Source organism: Drosophila ananassae, chromosome 2R (assembly GCF_017639315.1).
Source record: "Drosophila ananassae strain 14024-0371.13 chromosome 2R, ASM1763931v2, whole genome shotgun sequence".
Classification (NCBI taxonomy): Eukaryota; Metazoa; Arthropoda; class Insecta; order Diptera; family Drosophilidae; genus Drosophila; species Drosophila ananassae.
The window spans coordinates 17,372,618-17,390,194 of record NC_057928.1 but is presented as its reverse complement, the minus strand read 5'-3'; the positions used below and the strand labels follow the sequence as shown (position 1 = coordinate 17,390,194).

Genomic DNA, 17,577 nt, shown 5'->3' with positions numbered 1-17,577 from the left:
TTTTAATTATTTCTTGAAAAGTCCTCTTTTGAAAACATTAATGTAATTCCCTTTAAGCCCATAATCATGGCTGTATCTCCGACATAATCCCTGCTATTACTTTTTTCTAGGCCTAGAGAATACAATATGTTGTTGTTTCCACAAACTTGTCACAAATTTGTTCCAGTTTCCCCCATTTTTTTGTCCAATTTTCTTTGTTTGGCGCCATTTGAAATGGTTTCCTCTCCCAGGGCAGTGGGCAAAAGTTATTTCCTTGAAATTGACACACATCTGTGAGATACACTGACTGAGACTGAGCTAGAAGAGAGGGAGAACCAGAAGAAGTATCTTTAAGATACTATGCCTCCTTGTGGGCAACCATTCGTTTTATTATGTAACTGCCAACTGCCTGCCACTGCCACTGGTACTGCTTTTGTTGACCAACAATTGACCACAATTGGAGCAGTCCACAGCGAGAGAAGCCCAGTTATGGTAAGAAGATCATGAAGCCAAACAGTTGTTAGCCCATTTGCAGTAGTTTTACAGTTTTTTTTTTTTTTTGCCTGAAATAGTTCCCCTCGTATCTGCTAGGTAGCCTAATTTCAACGCTTCAATGCAGTCAGTACGAGTACTAGTATCTCTCAGTGTGTGTGTGTGGGAGTACCTGTGTATCTGTGAGATACATACATATGCATACTGAAGCACATATGCTGAAGCTTATCTGAAAAGCAGCATCAACTGGAAAAATAGTGAAATATAGGGGAGCTCTCTGGGCTGTTGTCTGTCTGTTGTTGACTTTTCTTGGGATTTTCCCTATTTTTTTTTGGCCTTATCTGCCTCTGTGTGTGCCTTCAACCTGTGATTTGCTGGCAACTCCCTGATTTTCCCCCAGTTTTCCTCACATTTTCCCACTTCCCCATCAATTGGAAAAAAGGAATTTAAATATTTGTCCAGGTGGGAATTCTTTTTTCCCCAAGAAGCTTTATTGGCTTAGAGATTCTAAAAGGTTTTTGATTTAAATTTGCTTCTAAAAAATTCTCTTAATAGTTTTCTTTAAATCTTAAAAATATATTTAAGAGAAAAATAAAAAAAAATATAATTAAATAATACAAAAAAGTTTTGTACAAAAAAGTCTTCTTAAATAATGATATTAAATAATAAAATTTCTTAAATATGATCTTAAATATAGTTTGAATGTCTTTTTAAGAAATTCTCAAAATAAATTTCTTTAATTTTTAAAAACATATTTAAGAGTAAATAAAAGAAAACTGTAATAAAATCTTGTTAAAAAAACCCTCATTGTTTAAGGAATTAAAAAACGACAAAAAAAAGTACAATTTACACATATTTCTTCAAACAAAACATGCCTTAAGTGGCATGCCACACAATAGCGGTAAAAGTGGGTGTGGAATGCAGCTATTTAATAACCGGTGGCCCGAATTGGGGGAACGGCTGTTTCCGCTTCCGCAGAGCAGACCGGAGAGTCTTTTCGATTGAAATGTACTCTTTAGGCTAATTGCTAATTGGCCTTTATTTTCTCATTTTTTTAATGTGTTTTTTATTTTCTAATTTTGCAGCTAAGAAACAGAATGGAGCTGCCATACGCACAAATAGCTTGGGCTCGGGCACCCGAACTCCGCCCCTGGAGCGAAAAAGCAAACTGAGCGCCCTGGGAAGGTTCTTCAAGCCCTGGAAGTGGCGGCGGAAAAAGAAGAGTGAGAAGTTCGAAGCGGCCTCCAAGTGTGAGTTTTATTTTTATTCATTTTTAATTTTATTTTTATATATATAATTATTATTTTTATTAACTCTTTTTAGCTTTGGAGCGTAAAATTTCTGTGCGTGCCAATCGAGATGAGTTAGTTCAAAAGGGAATTCTACTGCCAGAAAGCCCCTTAGGCAATATTCCAGAACCAGGTAAGATATTCTTCTAAAAAATAATAGAAATATATAGATAATAAATAGAAAGAATTAGTTACTTCCTAATTATTCCCTTTTTTTGCTCCAATCAGTGGCGATTTCTTTATTATTTTCCTCATGTGCCGCAAAAAGTTTCATTTTATCCGCCTGCCTGCCAATTGTTGGCAACTCGTGCCCTGTGGCAGGCATAACGGAAATTGGCCATAATCCACGCACGATGTTGGCTCTCTCCCCCCTCCCCCCTTTGCTAGCCAGGCTAGTTTGTTGGACAAAGAAGAAGAAGAACAAGAAGCGTCTTCCTTCCGCTTGAACGGCCTGCTGAGCTCTCTGACAGGCAACAAGACGTCTCGTCAATTGGCCAAGAATGTGCCAGAATGGGTAAAAAGAAGGGAGAACATGGAGAGAAAATATAAAAAAAATAATAAAAATATTAATAGTAATAATAATAATTATAGTACAAATAATAATCATAGTACTAATAACAATAATAATAATAATAAGTAAGTAATAAGTAATTAAAATATTTCAATTATTTCAATTATTTATATTTCAATTTCAATTAAAAGTAAAATCTTTTGGCTTAAAAGTAAAAGGCAGACCACTTTAGACCTTTTTAGATTATATTTTGAGACTCTGTATACTATTTCTCTCAGTGTAGTAGTCTAGGATACAACAAGGAGGCGCCTTGTCAACAACGTTTACAAGTGGCTGTCGTCGGCGAGTCGCGACTTTTTCGCTAAATGCCAATTAATCAGCAGCAGCTAATTGTCCATGTCCCATGGGGCAGCCGAAGAGCAAATCAGAACTAGCAAGGGAGGGGTAGGGTGCCACAAGGCGACGCGAAATGCATTCAAATGAGTGGCAGATGTGGGGGCAAGTGGAGAAGTCCCGAACCTACCTCAAGTTTCAGTTTAGCCACCAGCCGACAGATGGCGCCTCTAAGGAAAGTCTTTCTTTAGAGAAAAGAGAAGCTTTCTCCTCCGCTAGAAAGCTCAGGATAAAGCTTTTATGAATGAAAATTTTATTAATAGACTTCTATAATATATAATATATTTTTAAATTATTTTATTTATTTTATTTTACAGGCGAGGAGTCGTATTACAACAGCAGCAATAGTGGTGCCACCGCCAATGGCTCCATTCTAAGCTCAGCCGTCCACAATAATTCCATTAGCCAAGCCAATAATTCCATAAATGCCACCACCTACGGCACAGCCGGCAATCCTCTAATATCCGCCAATTCTGGCCAAAATCAGGGCCAACAACAGCAGCAGCAACAGGGACTGCCCAACTCGATCTCCGTGCAGCAGTTCAACGGACAGAACCAACAGAATTCCATGGCCAATGGCCAGTGCCTGGTGGCCGGTGGCATGGTGACAGGCGGCGGTGGTGGTGGTGGTGGTGATGGGTCCTCGGACACGTCCTCGCTGAGCGGTGGTGTGCCCCATTCGCAGTCGGCGCCACAGCAGTTGGGGGTGGGGCAGCCGCCGCCGCTCACACCGCTGGCCCAGCACCATCAGGCTTTGGCCCAACAGCTGCAGCAGCGATTCGCCATCAGCAATAATAACGGTGAGTGGAGATTTTTAATTTAAAGAGATTTTTTTAACTAAAATAACTAAAATTTAAGAAGAAAAAGTAATTTTTACGATGTAGCCTAAAAGTAGGCAAGGGAATTTTTACAAACTAAGCAAGCAGTGAAGTGTCAAGCAGTGTTTAGGCTGATAATGAAAATAAATTTCCCGATTTTTTAATTTTAAAAGAAAAAAAAATTATCTCTTTTAAATTTATTTTTATTATCTTAAAAATTACCCTCCTCTATATAGGCCATTTATGTATGCTCCAAAAACCATCTCTTAACCCTTTAAAAACACCTATAAACATGAAAATGTTTGCTCTTCTGTTTGTGTCATCAAGGAACCATAAATTAGAGATACTTAAAGCCTATTTAAGCTCAGTTAACGCTTACTAAAGACCCATTCACACACACACACACACACTACCCTGCTTTTCATTTTTCAAATCATTCCCAGCACTTGAGGCAGTTTGCTTAAAAGTTTATCACTTCTTAAAGTAAACTAAACGAGAATCTTCAGCAAAGTACAGTAGACTCTCCTTTGAGAGTCTTTTTCTATAAATATTTAATAAAATAAAAAACAAAAATTTACATTTTAAAGAATAAAAACTGTTGCAGAAAAAGGCTGTGGGAAGGCCCGCGTCATCTGTTTCATTTTTATCTGATAATTAGCACAGAAGAATTTATTATCCAGACTGCTGCTGGTGGCTTCTGGTTTGTTTTATTTTTTGATGACTATTAAAATTTTCATGGCGGTGTCTTGTTGACTTTATCTTGAAAGTTTTTCATTGTAAATTTTTCTGGAATTTGTAAGCTTTTTTCTTGTACAATTAATTAAATATTTAATACTAGATTCCACTACTTATTTATATTCTTATTATTTGATCTGAGAAATAAAATTACTTTTAAAGAGTTCCCTAAAGTAATGCCCATTATCCCTCTACAAAAAAGTGCTGCCCATTTGCGCGCTCTTTATTCAAAAATTCCCATTTTTATAGCAACTGGAATCTGTTAGATTGTTATTCTGAACTCTGCTCTGAGAGCGTTGCTCTCTCTCGTTCTCTTACTTGAAACGCATGTACGAACCAGTAATGCTCAAATTTTTGTTGAACTAAACTGTTCAAAAATAATAACTAAAAATAGTTAAAAACTAGTCTCTATATTTAAAAAAATATCCTACTCTAGTAAGAAAAAAAAATCCTATTTGACTCTTGAAATTTTTTCCAAAGAAAGAGAACAAATGGGCATCACTGGCCGTCTTTATTGTCATTCGTGAGTCCATTCGTTTTCCCCAAGTTCGTGCCCCAAGAAAAGTTCGTTGTTTTGTCGTCGCGAATACGGGTACGGATACGGATGGAACGTAAAAGCGGGTCCGGTCCGTTAACATTATCACGCGCTAAGGGAGACGCGTCCGTTAAATAAATACAATATATAGAAAAATAATTAAAGAAAATAGCTAAAAAAAAATCCCAAAAAGGATATTTTGGATATAACTCTCAAAACGAGAAGCGCGTCTCTGTCAGTGTGTGTTTGTGTGTGTGTGTGTGACTGTGTTCTCGAGTGCTTTATAAATAATACGTAATTTACTTAGTGTACACATAACATACTAAATTATATTATAATAGTGGTTATAACAATGTAGAAAAGTAATTGCAGCTAAATATTTATATTGGCCAATCGTGCTAAATGTTTTTTGTTTGCCTTTTGCCCTTCGCTTTTTTGTGCTCGCAATTTCGTATAAGTCACATGGGAAATGCCGGTTCTCAGAAGTTAATACCGCCCCCCCTCGAGTCGACCCAGCCGGGGTAAACAAATGCCACTGCCACTGCCCCTGATACTGCCCCTTCTGATGAGGAAGTAATCGTAAACCTCTCTACTTCTGTTTAAACTATCAATCATTTGTGAATCGGAATGTTTAGATAGCAAAAATTGAATGGGAGTTGAATTCCATCATTAAGTAGTTGAGGAAAAATGCATTAATGATTATAAAATTGTTATGTGTTTTCGAGGGAAGTAGAAAAGTGAATGAGTATTTATATTTTTTAAAAGATAAGTTCCCTTCCCGGGAGCTACACAGCTGGAAAGTATGTTTCTCGAAGAATTGCTGAGATTGTCATTTATCTCAAAAGTATTTGATTTCACATAGGAGACTCATAGAAGTGTTGGAATTGAAATAACAATTTTAATATTTTTTTTCCATAATTTTTTAAAGAAAAGTAGCTTCTCTAAATCAGCTGCCTTTATTCTTTTCATTCCAAACACCGCTTGTGGTTGCAAATTCATTTCGTTTTATATTTTTTTTATTTTTATTTATTTTTTTTTCTGTCGCCCAACCGCAAAGGCTTGTCAACGAAATTTAAATAAATGCAATTTAAATTGACCAACCAGTCCTAAAAAAACAAAAAACAAACAAAAGTAAGAGGCTAGGAGCCTAAGAGACTAAGAGACTGAGAGACTAAGAGCGAAAGAGCTTCTGTGCGGCGAAAAAGTAATAAGAAAGAGAGCGCTTCGTCAGCGCCACCCACAAAAGAATAAAACAAACAACAAACAAATAAAAACCAGCCACAAAAAAAAAAAAACGGGAAAAACTTAATAATAATAAAGAGGAAAAACATTTTCTGTTGTTGCAAGTTTGGCTCTTGTATTTTCCTTCGTTTAGCCGACGTACAAAGCCCACAAAAGCGAAACAAAAATATTTTCATTTCCCCAAAAAGGAAAAAAAATAAGAATGAAAAAAAAGGAAACACAAAAAGTAAATTTTTGTGTAAATGCAACATGCAAGTGCATTGGGGGGGTGGTGGCAGGGTGGTTGGGTAGCAGATAGCAGGGTAAAGCGAGAGGAAAAGTGTAAGAAGGCAAATTAAACACGGTTGAACTTCTGCCCACCGCCCCCAAGCTCCCCTCTGCCTTCAAAACACACATTCTAATTTATGTATGCCGGTATACTGGGTGTTTTTTAATTTTTAATTTAAAATAATAATTATTTCTAAAAAATAAACATTCTAAAATAAATTTAAATTAAAAAAAAAGTAAAAAATAATTTAAATTTTATAACTTAAATTTAAAACTTAAATTTTTTGAGTTTTTATCCATATCAAGTATACGCCAGGTTGTACTTGACTTAAAAGCCAGTATTTCTTTCCCGTTTTATTCATATTTTTCTGTGGTTTTTTAAAGAAAAAACCCTTTAAGTAACTGCTCAGAGTTGTGAATTTAAAAAGAAAAGTTTTATTTTATGTATAGTTTACAATTTCACCACTAAAAACATAAAACATATCAAGTATACGCCTAGTGATACTTCATTAAAAAATTTATATTAATTCCCTTTACTTTATGAGTATTTCTTGTGTTTTTTTTTAATGAAAACTCCTGAAAGTAGCCATTGAAAGTAATGAATATTAATGTTTTCAAATAACAAGCCCATAAAGCTACTGGACTCTCATGTCCTTATAAACAGGGTGCTGCGGACGACCGCCCCTCAGCACTCTCCTCCCCCCCCTGTGGTACGCATTACCACGCCATAAATTGCGCTCGCATGCACGTCAGGAAGTCGTTGGCGCTGTCAAAGGGGGGCCAAAGGCGGCAGAGAAATTGTACTAGAAGGATAGCCGCAAGGAGGGAGGTGGAGGGGGAACAGACAGGACACGGGGGGCAACGTGCAGCAAACTTTAATTTTCCGTCATTCCACTTTTGGTTGCCTGTTCGCTCACATTACGCATACGCAGCGTTGACGGCTACGAAATTGTTGCCTGCCATTGGACGTGCCGCTCTCTCTCTCTCCCGCTCTCTCAGTTTCCTGTCCTTTGTTGTTATCCTCCCTCTGTTGCTCTCTTCTGTTGCGGCAAAAACGGCTCTCTTGGTGTATCTTTTTCGGCTAAAATGCGGCTCTCTCTCAATTCATTGTTTTGCATTGTTTTTAAAATTCTTAACTGTTTAAAAATTCCCTTTTGCTTTTACAGTTAAATATAAATTGCCTTTAAATATTATATAAGATTGCAATAAATATTTCTCATTTTTGGGGATTAATGAGATTCTTTTTTTTTATTTCCCGCTTCAGATACTTTTTTTTTTCCTTTTTTTCTAGCATCCTGTGGCGAGGTCGTCTACCTTTTTTTCCTGTTCCTCTTCCCATTGCATTCATTTGTTGTGAATGTAAGTGTGTGTGTGTGTGGAGAGTCTGGGTTTCTTTTGTGTGTGAATTGATTTCAAAATCATTTGCCTAACAAATTGCCTTTCTTTCATTGCTATTTCTTTTCCCTTCTCTCTCTTGATTTGTGCATCCTGCCGAAGGATGAATCATCTGGATCTGAAGTTTCTCGACTTTACCAGATAGTGTCATTAAATTAATAGCTTTCGGCTTTCCCGCTGAGGAAAACACTTTACAGTTACTGTTGGGATAGGTCACGCACCGCGTAATGAGTGCCTCGTACAGTGAAGACTCGTTTCGAGTCCGCGGGGAGTCCTTGCAAGGTGTTGGCCCTCTCGCAGGGACCACCTAAGTGAGTTATGGCCATTAGTTATATTTTTTATGGCCAAAGTACTCAACATAAACGAGCTTCGGAGGAGGAAAATGAAAGTTTCTTAAGCGGATATTTATACAACGATAAGCGATTATTGAACTGCGAGTCACAACCTGAACTGATAAATTATTAGCCCACCACATTTGTCATTTCCACTTGCGAATAAGTAAATATATAATTTGTTATACAATATTTACTTTCTTATACGCCCCTACCGATTAGGTCTCCTACCGCACTCTAATCTAATAAAGTTCTTGGGCCTTCCCTCCTCGCCAATGAAATCTCATTAAAACCGCATAGCCAAAGATAAGCATATATCTTCTATATATATAGTGTACACAATACCTAATTGAGTCAGCCTGATAATGCAATTAGTCGAGGCCAAGGAGAGTGCGTGGAGATTTCTGTTTTTCCTTCCAAGAAGATACTTGTAATCTTAGCCGGCCATTTAATGATATTGTAATTCTTATTACTTATTCATTTATTTTTTGTCTTAAGACTTAAGCATGACGGAGTGAGATGGCTCTCATTAGAGTCTATAGATTTTTTAGACTATTTATAGAATTTAATATAAAATTATCGATAATTATCGATTACAATCGATGATTGGATGTTTTATAGCTTATATTTGGATGTTTATTGTCAGAGATTAGGTTTAGAGAAGAGGATCCATCTAGGATTAGATATAGCCTATATCTCTTTTTAGTACTACTATTTATAGATTAAAATGTAAAATAATCGATAATTATCGATTATAATCGGATGATTGGATGATCAAGGATGAGAAGGACTCGAAGAGACCCTCTGAAAATGAATTATTAAGACCAAATACCAATTTCTCTGTTTGATTTAATTCTTTTATAATTGTCCGATTGAAACTACAACCCAAAAACGCTTTCATCAGCAACATCCCGCAGCATTTGCAACCCAGTTTTATCCGAATTTTCCAGGATTTTCCCAGCACAGTTTTCCCCGTTGTTGCTCATCAGTTGAGGTCACCTGATGAATGAATTCATTTCAATTTGTTTACCATTCTCCCAGTGGACACACAACAGACAATTTCTGGGCTTTATAATGAAAATTAATGTGTTACCTTTCCCCCTACACGTCGCTATCTTGATCTCTAAATCGATTTTCATTCACATCTACCAGCTGGGTGGTGTTTTGTTTGCCACCTGCCCTGTTTAGCCCGGCTAAGCGAATTTAATTTGGCTAATTAAAATCCAAAATTCTAGGGGTGTTCCAGCTGGCAAAGTCAATAGCCAAATCGAGTGACCAAATAGAGACGTAGCCACTCCCTCACTTATTTTTGTGGCAGCGGCGACGGCGACGGCGGATTTGGTTGCATGTCCAGTGGCCGTAATTCCGACAATATGGATATCCGGTTCCTGTTCACGAGACAACACATGCAAATGACTCAACAGGGTTCTCGTTCATTTGCTTTCTTTTTCTCTAAATTTGATTTCCTTTATTTTGGGTGTTGTTTTTTCCATTCGATCTACTTGGGCTTCATCGGCTAATTTGTTAAACGAAATTTATATTTGTATACATACATGTATATATTCGAGCATTTCGAGTAGCCTCGTCCCTCGAGCTCATTAATTAGGAAATTCTTTTCGCCGATTTTCGCCGCTTTTCTCCCGATTTATTGTTTTCGCATTCCCCCTAGTGTAAACATAAGGAAATCTGAACAATTCTGCGAGTATCCAAAAAAATAAAAATCTTTCATTTTTCTTTTTATTTAAGACTCTAAGGGTAGAGTTAGGGTATAGTTGGTTTTTTAATAAAATAGGTGTCAGAGGAGTTTTATTTTAAAGTGTCAGTTTAGACAGGTTAATTATTTTTATCTTCTAATCAAAATTCATCCAAATCGGTTGATTTTTACAGGAGTTACAGACTTTTTATTCTTTTTCCGTACTGGCTGGCGCCAAAGCACCCCAAAGTATGCAACAAATATTGTATGTTGCGCTTCTATTATATTTCTTCTTTTATTCCAACGGCAAATTTATATCTCAAAACAAAATTTTTACAAATCAACCGATTTTTAAGAGTTATAGACTTTTTAGTCTTCTTAAGCCTACTGGCTTGTTCCAAAGCACCCAAAAGTATGCAACAAAAATTGTCTATTGCACTTATTTGCTTATTAGTTGATTATAAGAGCATTTAAAATTCGTTATCTTGAATAATTTGGAATTCATCCACTTGCTTCTCAGCTCACATTTCGGCGGCATCTTTGCTCCAGCAGTGATGGCAACAATTTCAAGATACATTTTTAAAGGCGCCATAAAAGTCGAATGATGACAATGTCAATGTCTCGCCCCCGTCCCCGCCACCGGCTCTTTCTCACCTCTGGAAGCTTCTGGTGGCATGTGCTACTGACCTCCAGCTGGGCCATAAAATCCACACGAGAGAAGCAACGAAAAAAAAATGGCAGGAGAGAGATATTGGTACAGAATGTGGGCGCCATCAATTATAATTCTCGCGCGCGCAAAAAAAAAAAAAATTCACTTTTATGGTGGCGTATACTTGATGTGGTCGTTGATTTCCCATGTTTGTTCGTTTGTTCATTCGACTGTTTAATTTTATGCGAGACCTTCTCCACTCTTCTATCTCTTGGTCCATTTGTGTTTAATTATGAACAATTGGCTGACGAGAAATTTGTCTCACTGCAACTTCCGGTATTTCATTTCTCAGTTTTCAGCCGTCATTGTATTCTACCTCACAATTTCAATTTATATCTCCTGTGACTGTTATTCATTCTGGGAAAAAGTCCCAATCCCCTTCTTGAATTAAATATAAATTGAAATTTTGCGGCTTTTGAATGGGCCTTGGGTCTGTCGCCTTTTGTTGTGGGTGGATTTTTGATCAATGCAGTCACAGTGTCTTTTTTTTTTTGCAGTTCTTGCCCCACATACTATAGTATGTATATATTTTTTTTTTGTGGCGTCGGCTCGTGCCTGTCGCATTGGCTTTCGGATAATCTTTATCAATTTGGGCCACTGACAGTTTCAGTTTCTCAACAACTGTTTTTGTTTGTGTCTGCCGCTGTCGTTTATGGACAATGGGCTGCTTGTTTAAGCAAATATGGCCACAATTCAGTATCTCCTGAGTGGGCGTTTGGGGGCGACTATAAAGTTTCTATTGAAATCTAAACTAAAGTATCTAAAGTGGCCAGACTAACTCTTATGTCTGTGTCTATACTGATTAAATGGTTGAATAATTTCAGTTTCATGATTCACTTTCTATTAATAATTGTCGAGAGTAAATGCCCTCGATGCAATTTATCAACTGGATATATTCCGTCAACCCCGAATAACGAAATGCAAGCACAAAAACAGCCCCCTAGCCTGGCTTCCTTAAATGTTTTTTGATTAATTTCGTGTAATTATTAAAAATTTTTAATTGGATCTGCCTGCTGCTGGTGTCAGGGATTCTCTTTTGTGATATTATAAATTAAATTTCAACAAACACACAAAATCCAACACAACATGAACCGCACAATCAACTTAAATAAATAATAAAATTTAACAAAAAAAAAAAACTGATATGGGAGGCAACGAGTGAAATCATCGAAATGAGCAATTTTTCCACAATCATCGGCGCACAAAGATAAATGGAAAGAAGCAATCAGAGAGGCAAGACACAACCAAACCACAACCAATAAGTGATAATCAATAAAAAATATAAAAAAAAATCAAATAGTAGGGCTTTAATAGCTATAGAGACAATACCAATCAACACCAACAATATATAAAAAATAATAAGAAAATAGAGCATGTGATAAAGTCAAGTGTAAATCAAAGTTTGTCAACGGTGCGTATGCGCAATAATAAATAAAAGTTTCATGAGGCTTATTGCATAAATCCGTTAAGAGTGATAAGGTCCGACGCTAAGGCCTCATAAAGCCAGATTGCGTGTTAAATAATACATATTGTATATGTTCTCTCTCCTTATGTGTGACAGAAAAAGACGGAACTGAAAAGCGTCACTCAAATTCCCATAACTGCCATTTTCGACTCAAATTCCGATGTCGTTCACATTTACAACATTCGCACAACAGCAACAACAAAAGAAGAATCAAGGACCTCAGAAATAACACAAAAAAAAAAAAGAACAACGGAAGGATAAGGAGTTAATTGAGAGACAAGCGAATCAGCTTGAGAGGCGACATCAAAGCCACGCTGATGATGGGCTACATCATGGGTTGTGCTTGTTTCAAAGGTGAGATTGGATGAATGGGAACAGGACTAGGACTCTGGGTTCAAGTCTAGTTTAGTGAAGGGAAGAAGAAACAAAGTTACACAGGACAACAACAAATTTAAATTGAAAATTAACTAGAAAAAATTTAGCTTTTTCAGCTTAGTTTTAGGATCAGAAGTAGAAAATATACGGAAGTCTTTAAATTCTAAAGTAATTTTATTTTAAGTATGTTTAGTGACAGAAATAAAATACTATTATTAAAAAAAACATATTATAAATAATATAATAAATTATAAAATTCTTAGCTAGACGGAATTAGACAGAAGTAAAATATTATTATTAAAAAATATGTACTGTAAAAAATATAAAAAATTATAAAATTCTTAGCTAGAGTAACTTATAGAGGACTTATAGTTTAGTGACAGAAATAAACTATAAATATTAAAAAAAAACACACAGTAAAAAATTTAATAAATTATCAAATTTTTCAGTATTATACCTAACTTACTTAACTTCACTATTAAGTATAAATATTAAATCCTAAGTATGAGTTCTAAGTAAGTATAAGCATTGCAGTACCTATAAGTACTACTACTATAAGATATACGCTATAAGTAGTAGTAGTAGAGTAGAGTATAACCCTAGTCGATAAGGTCTCCCCCCTAGAACCGTCATCTGTCAAATATCAATCCACCTCGTCTCCCACAGTTTCCTCCCGGCATTTCCTTCCGCTCATTAGGCGGCTCTCGAGGAAGAACTCAAAAAAGTGGAATTTTTTTTTTTTTGGAAGAAGAAAATGAAAAAGAAGACTGAGGGAGAGAGAGTATGAAGAGAAAGAAACACCTTGAAGCGGTTTTTTTTTTGTATCCTGCTGCACACGCATTTTCGCATTTTTCTATGCAACGTCACCAACGACGTCATATTGCCTTAACGGGAATTAGAGCCTGCGCTCTTCTACTTTCTCTCTGGCTATATCCTGTTTCATTAGTGTCTCTCTCTGGCGCTCTCTCTCGTGCTCTCTTTGCAGTTAACATTCTCTTAACATTTTTATAGCAACTTGTCTACAATTTTGTGCATTTTTGCATTGAGACTTGCAAGTATTCGTATGTTTTTTTGTTTTTATGTGTTTTTCAAGCTTTTCTTTTCTTTCCTTTCCGTCATTTCCTTTTGTATATATGTGTGTGTGTAATTGTGTAGGAGTAGGTGTGTGTGTGTAAATTACTCGATAGCCTTTTTGAGTGCAATGTGATTTTTATGTTGTTGCCTTTTGCACTTCTCCTTGTTGTTCAGTTCTAGTTCACTGTTTGTGGATTTTTCGGTTTTATCGGCAGTTGTAATGATTTGGTCCTTGAATTTTAGTTGCTTATATGGTGGTGGGGGGTTTCTAGGATAAATGGTTCGCGTATAGGCTATATAGCGTATACGACATGGTGGCTTGATGGGTTTTGGAGATTAAGATAATTTCCTGTTTACTGTGGTTGGTTTTTAGAGTCTATAGTCTTCAGATTATATTAGTATTTTTAACTAAAAATTAAAAGCGCAAAAATTAAATCTTAAATTTTTATTTAATTAGGAATTTTGAATTCTCGGCAACATTTTTTTCTCATCTTTCGGTAGAGGAATTTCCTGCAACAGAATGCCTTAGGGCACTTTGCAATACGCCCCCCTGTAGCCACGCCTCTTTCTTCCTTAAGCTGGTCTTTGCCTTTGCATTCCGTAAGCCACAAAGTATGAGTAAGCACTTAACCCTTTCTTAGCCACCCTCCACCACCTCGCCGCTGTATCCTTGCTAGCTACTTTCTCTGGCAGAATTCCTGGCACGCATTGCCAGTCTAACCTTTCACATTTATGCGTTGAACACGTCCTGCTCCCTCGTCCTGTCGTCCTGCCTTCCAGTTCCTCTCTCTCTCTCTAGTTAGTTTTATTCAATTTTTGCGCTATTTTTACTGATGCAATTTCACAGCTGCAGCGGAAGCGAGGAAATCGAGACAACCAGAGAGGGAGAGAGGAGGAGGGGCTGAGGGAGGCTGCCTAAGTGCTTGGCCCATTAAAGTATGCAATCATTTTGCGGTTAGTTGCCCTTGTCTTCCCTGCATCCTTGCCTCCCTCGGAATTATCTCAGTTTCTTCGCCTTTACGGCTGCATAAATTTCAGCCACTGGCATTCGCCTTTAACCACTTTGCCAATCCATTCTAAGGTCGACAGTTTCTTGACAGGATTAAGGGTCCTTCAGGAGTTTTATGGCCAGTAGGATTTCATTCCCACTTTATATTTAGCTTTAAAGAAGACTATTCCCCTTTAATCATTTAATATATTTTTAATTTAATAATCTATGACATTTTTGGCCTAAATATGTTGGGCTCTGTGGGCCAAGTTCATTCATAAACAAATTAGTGGCTTTTCCAGCTGTTTTTCCCCTCGCCTCCCCTCTGTATCTTCTAATTCTCAGCCCCCGCAATTGAATCGAAAACACAGAAGACTGCCCTGCCTCTGAATCTTCACCCTCTCTAATCCAAAAAGACACCCGTAGAAGCCACGTATAAATAAATAAATAAACAAGCTTTTAATTGAACCGGAAATTATTGTGTGTGGGTGGTGTGTGTGTGTGTCTGCTTCTTCTTCTTCAGTGTGTGTTAGAGTGTGTGTGTGTCTTATTGGAATTTTTGTGTTCACTTCTTTTTAGTTTTATTCCATATTTATTCTAGTTTGTTTTTGTTTGTTTGGCTTGCGTTTTTGGCCCTTCAACTTGTGTTTGCCCAGTGGGTTTATCGGAAAGAGATAGCCTCTGTGGATAGTGAAAGAGATGGGTAAACAGAGAGAGAGAGAGAGGGGAGCTACAAGCTACTATACATATATATACTATATACTATATATATAGTTGTGTGTCTGATTAGTTTTATGGTCGGTTTGGTAACAAGTGCCTGAGATTCAAGTTCTAATAGGATTATCTTGCAAGTTTCATGGTTTTTATTTAATTATTTCACTCTTATTTTTAGAGAAATATATGTTTTTACTAAAATAGTCATTAGAATCTAGAAATCCACATTGTATTCCCCTATTAGAGTGTTTGGAATTCATCTTTCGTACTCGTACATCCCATTAATATGCAATCCCCCCTTACATTAGCGTGACTTTCGTGGCCTGGCCTGTGAGGTTGTGTGGGTGGGTATCTGTATCTGTGAGGTTGTGTATCTTGGTCTAAATTACAGTTGACAGTCGTTGCATGTTCGACTTACGATACCCATTGCCGTTAATGGCTGCCCGAGACACGCCCCCGAAACTTGTTGAACCGACATATAATTTGATGGAATTTATTCCACTAGAGACATTCCCCTGGCAATCTCATCAGGATGATCTATCTACCACTATAGCAAGACCTATAAAATGTATCTCTGACTGCCCAAATCAGTTTAGTTTTTGGGCGAAAAATGTCCCGAATTGTGGCAGCTCTCAACCGCACTCTTGTGGAGTATTTTCGAAAAACCAGCCTCAATGGCTTCGGTTTGCTTTACTTTCTGAGAAGACGAAAAATCCAGAGAATCTTTTGGTTTTCATTCATCGCCTTTGGCATTCTTTTTGCCAGCTATACGGTTTTTGCAATGATTCTGGCATTCCTCAACTATTCGACCATCATTGATCTCTCCGAAGTGGAGGTGTTGGAGGAGCACTTTCCGGAAATAAGGATCTGCAGTGGCTATAGGTTTAGTTCAAGGAGTATACATAGATATTCCGAGGAACTAGGACATCTGACTAACAAATCGGAAGAGTATTGGTTGGAAAAGTTACCATACCTCTCAGGGTATTATGATTCTTTGTCTGTGAGATCAGAGGAGACTAAAGAAATTAATAATATTTTATCTACCACAAATATAACATCCCTTTTGATGAAATTATCACCTTCCTGTGAGTCCTTAATCCTTCGTTGCCAACTTAACCAGCTCTCAATAAACTGCTCTGAACTATTTGGTTTAAAACTAAGCCTCTTGGGAAACTGTTGTGTTCTAAAGAAAGAAAATCTAACCGGAGAACTATCACTTGTTCTCGACTCTTCCCAGGAAGATGAGTTTCCTCTGAAAGGGGGCTCCTCTCTAGGAGGCTTCACCTTTCATATTCCTAATTGGCTGGGCAGAGTTAGTGTTAATCCAGGTGAAGTGGCCGCTCTAGAAGTGGAAGTAACTCAGCTATTAGGAAATTCACAACTTAAGGATTATTCCATAAGAAAACGAGGCTGTTACTTTCCCCAAGAGGGTGCCCCTAGAGAAGAGTGCCTCGATGAGTGCAGAATTAAAGCCCATTTAATTAATTGCCAGTGTGTCCCATATCCTTTTGAGTTGAATAATGCCCAACATAAACACTGTACACTGGAAAAAATATCATGCCTGCAACTGGTAGAGGGTGAGTGAGGAAATCAAGTCTCAAGTCTCAAGTATTATAGTTAATGTATTTTAGAAAACTGGTCACCTTCGCAGTGTCCTGAGTGCCTCCCTTACTGCAATCAGTTGTTCTATAGACTTTATAAGAGTATCCTTGGACACCTGCATCCTTGGCGTACTAAAGTGAATATTTATTTCAGGAAGCCTAATAGAAAAATCTACGAAACCATCCAACTCTATCACTGGTATCATATATTGTGTGAGTCGTCCTTGCCAAGTCCTTGGAAATCTTATTTATATTCCTTCACTTTTTTGAATAGCAAACATTGGAGGGGTCCTGGGAATCTGCATCGGCTGCTCCTTTATCAGTGGCTTCGAGTTGATCTATTTCATGGTTTTTCGTCTTTGGGCCAACTATCTTCGGCAGGCGGAGAGCTAATTAGGCCAGACATTACGCATACGCCGTGTGTGATTTATTTCAGCGACAATGTGGGGGAGACAGTCGGACATTAATCTTTATGACTTGAATTGTAAGTGAGGCGAAATAAATGAAGGCAACATTTGAGTGAGAAGAGATTTGTTTCAGGGAGTGGGTGGTTGGGTGGTTGTGCCAGGGTGGTGCTTAGTTGGAGTGTGCCGATTATCAAGGTTAAGTGGTCTGCTGAGCCCCCTTTTTTTCAACGTCTCGTTCGCAGTTGTCGCCTGGGGGCCACTTGATGACTACTGAACGGCGACAAAGGCACCAGAAAAATGTATATACACTTGAAAAAAAAGCAATATAATTTAATAAAATTTATATAAAATATATTTCTTAAAAATACTCCAACTTCTACTCTAAATTAATATCTCTAATTTATATTTTTTAACCAAGAATCCAGAATTTTTCTCTCTGTATCTGAGCTAGTGTGAATACGTTTCTTAAGTGCACTTCAACGTGCGTTTCTTCTGTATTGATTTTTCCCCCAAAACCTCTCCCAAGCTTGTCAACTTTTGAATAATAAAAATTTCTTGCTTTC

General features: G+C 37.3%; 2 protein-coding genes across 15 annotated transcripts in view; both read left to right on the top strand.

The window, feature by feature from the left end:
* LOC6493134 (phosphatase and actin regulator 4) overlaps window positions 1–17,577 on the top strand; it is an 88,323-nt gene that overhangs the window by 36,245 nt on the left and 34,501 nt on the right. For 12 of the 14 annotated variants that reach the window (XM_014908747.3, XM_014908750.3, XM_014908743.3 and 9 more), the window contains 3 exons: window positions 1,557–1,721; window positions 1,795–1,893; window positions 2,982–3,464. In XM_014908747.3, coding sequence (XP_014764233.1) covers window positions 1,557–1,721; window positions 1,795–1,893; window positions 2,982–3,464 — 747 coding nt within the window. Of the gene's footprint in view, window positions 1–1,556; window positions 1,722–1,794; window positions 1,894–2,981; window positions 3,465–4,976; window positions 5,115–11,416; window positions 12,210–17,577 lie in introns of those variants that run through there. The other 2 variants (XM_014908749.3, XM_044714471.1) reach the window with 2 other exon arrangements.
* Window positions 12,219–17,573, top strand: LOC26514311 (sodium channel protein Nach). The gene is made up of 3 exons (XM_014910117.3): window positions 12,219–16,583; window positions 16,638–16,820; window positions 16,882–17,573. Exons 1-3 carry the CDS (start codon window positions 15,617–15,619, stop codon window positions 16,998–17,000), a joined length of 1,269 nt encoding a protein of 422 aa, XP_014765603.1. The 5' UTR covers window positions 12,219–15,616; the 3' UTR covers window positions 17,001–17,573.

What these genes read in the sequence shown, in the direction of transcription:
- LOC26514311 (XM_014910117.3), top strand. Translation starts at nt 15,617, where the DNA reads ATGTCCCGAATTGTGGCAGCTCTCAACCGCACTCTTGTGGAGTATTTT. An exon ending in ATGCCTGCAACTGGTAGAGG is followed by an intron (nt 16,584 to 16,637) that starts GTGAGTGAGGAA and finishes AATGTATTTTAG; the next exon opens with AAAACTGGTCACCTTCGCAG. An exon ending in TCACTGGTATCATATATTGT is followed by an intron (nt 16,821 to 16,881) that starts GTGAGTCGTCCT and finishes TTTTTTGAATAG; the next exon opens with CAAACATTGGAGGGGTCCTG.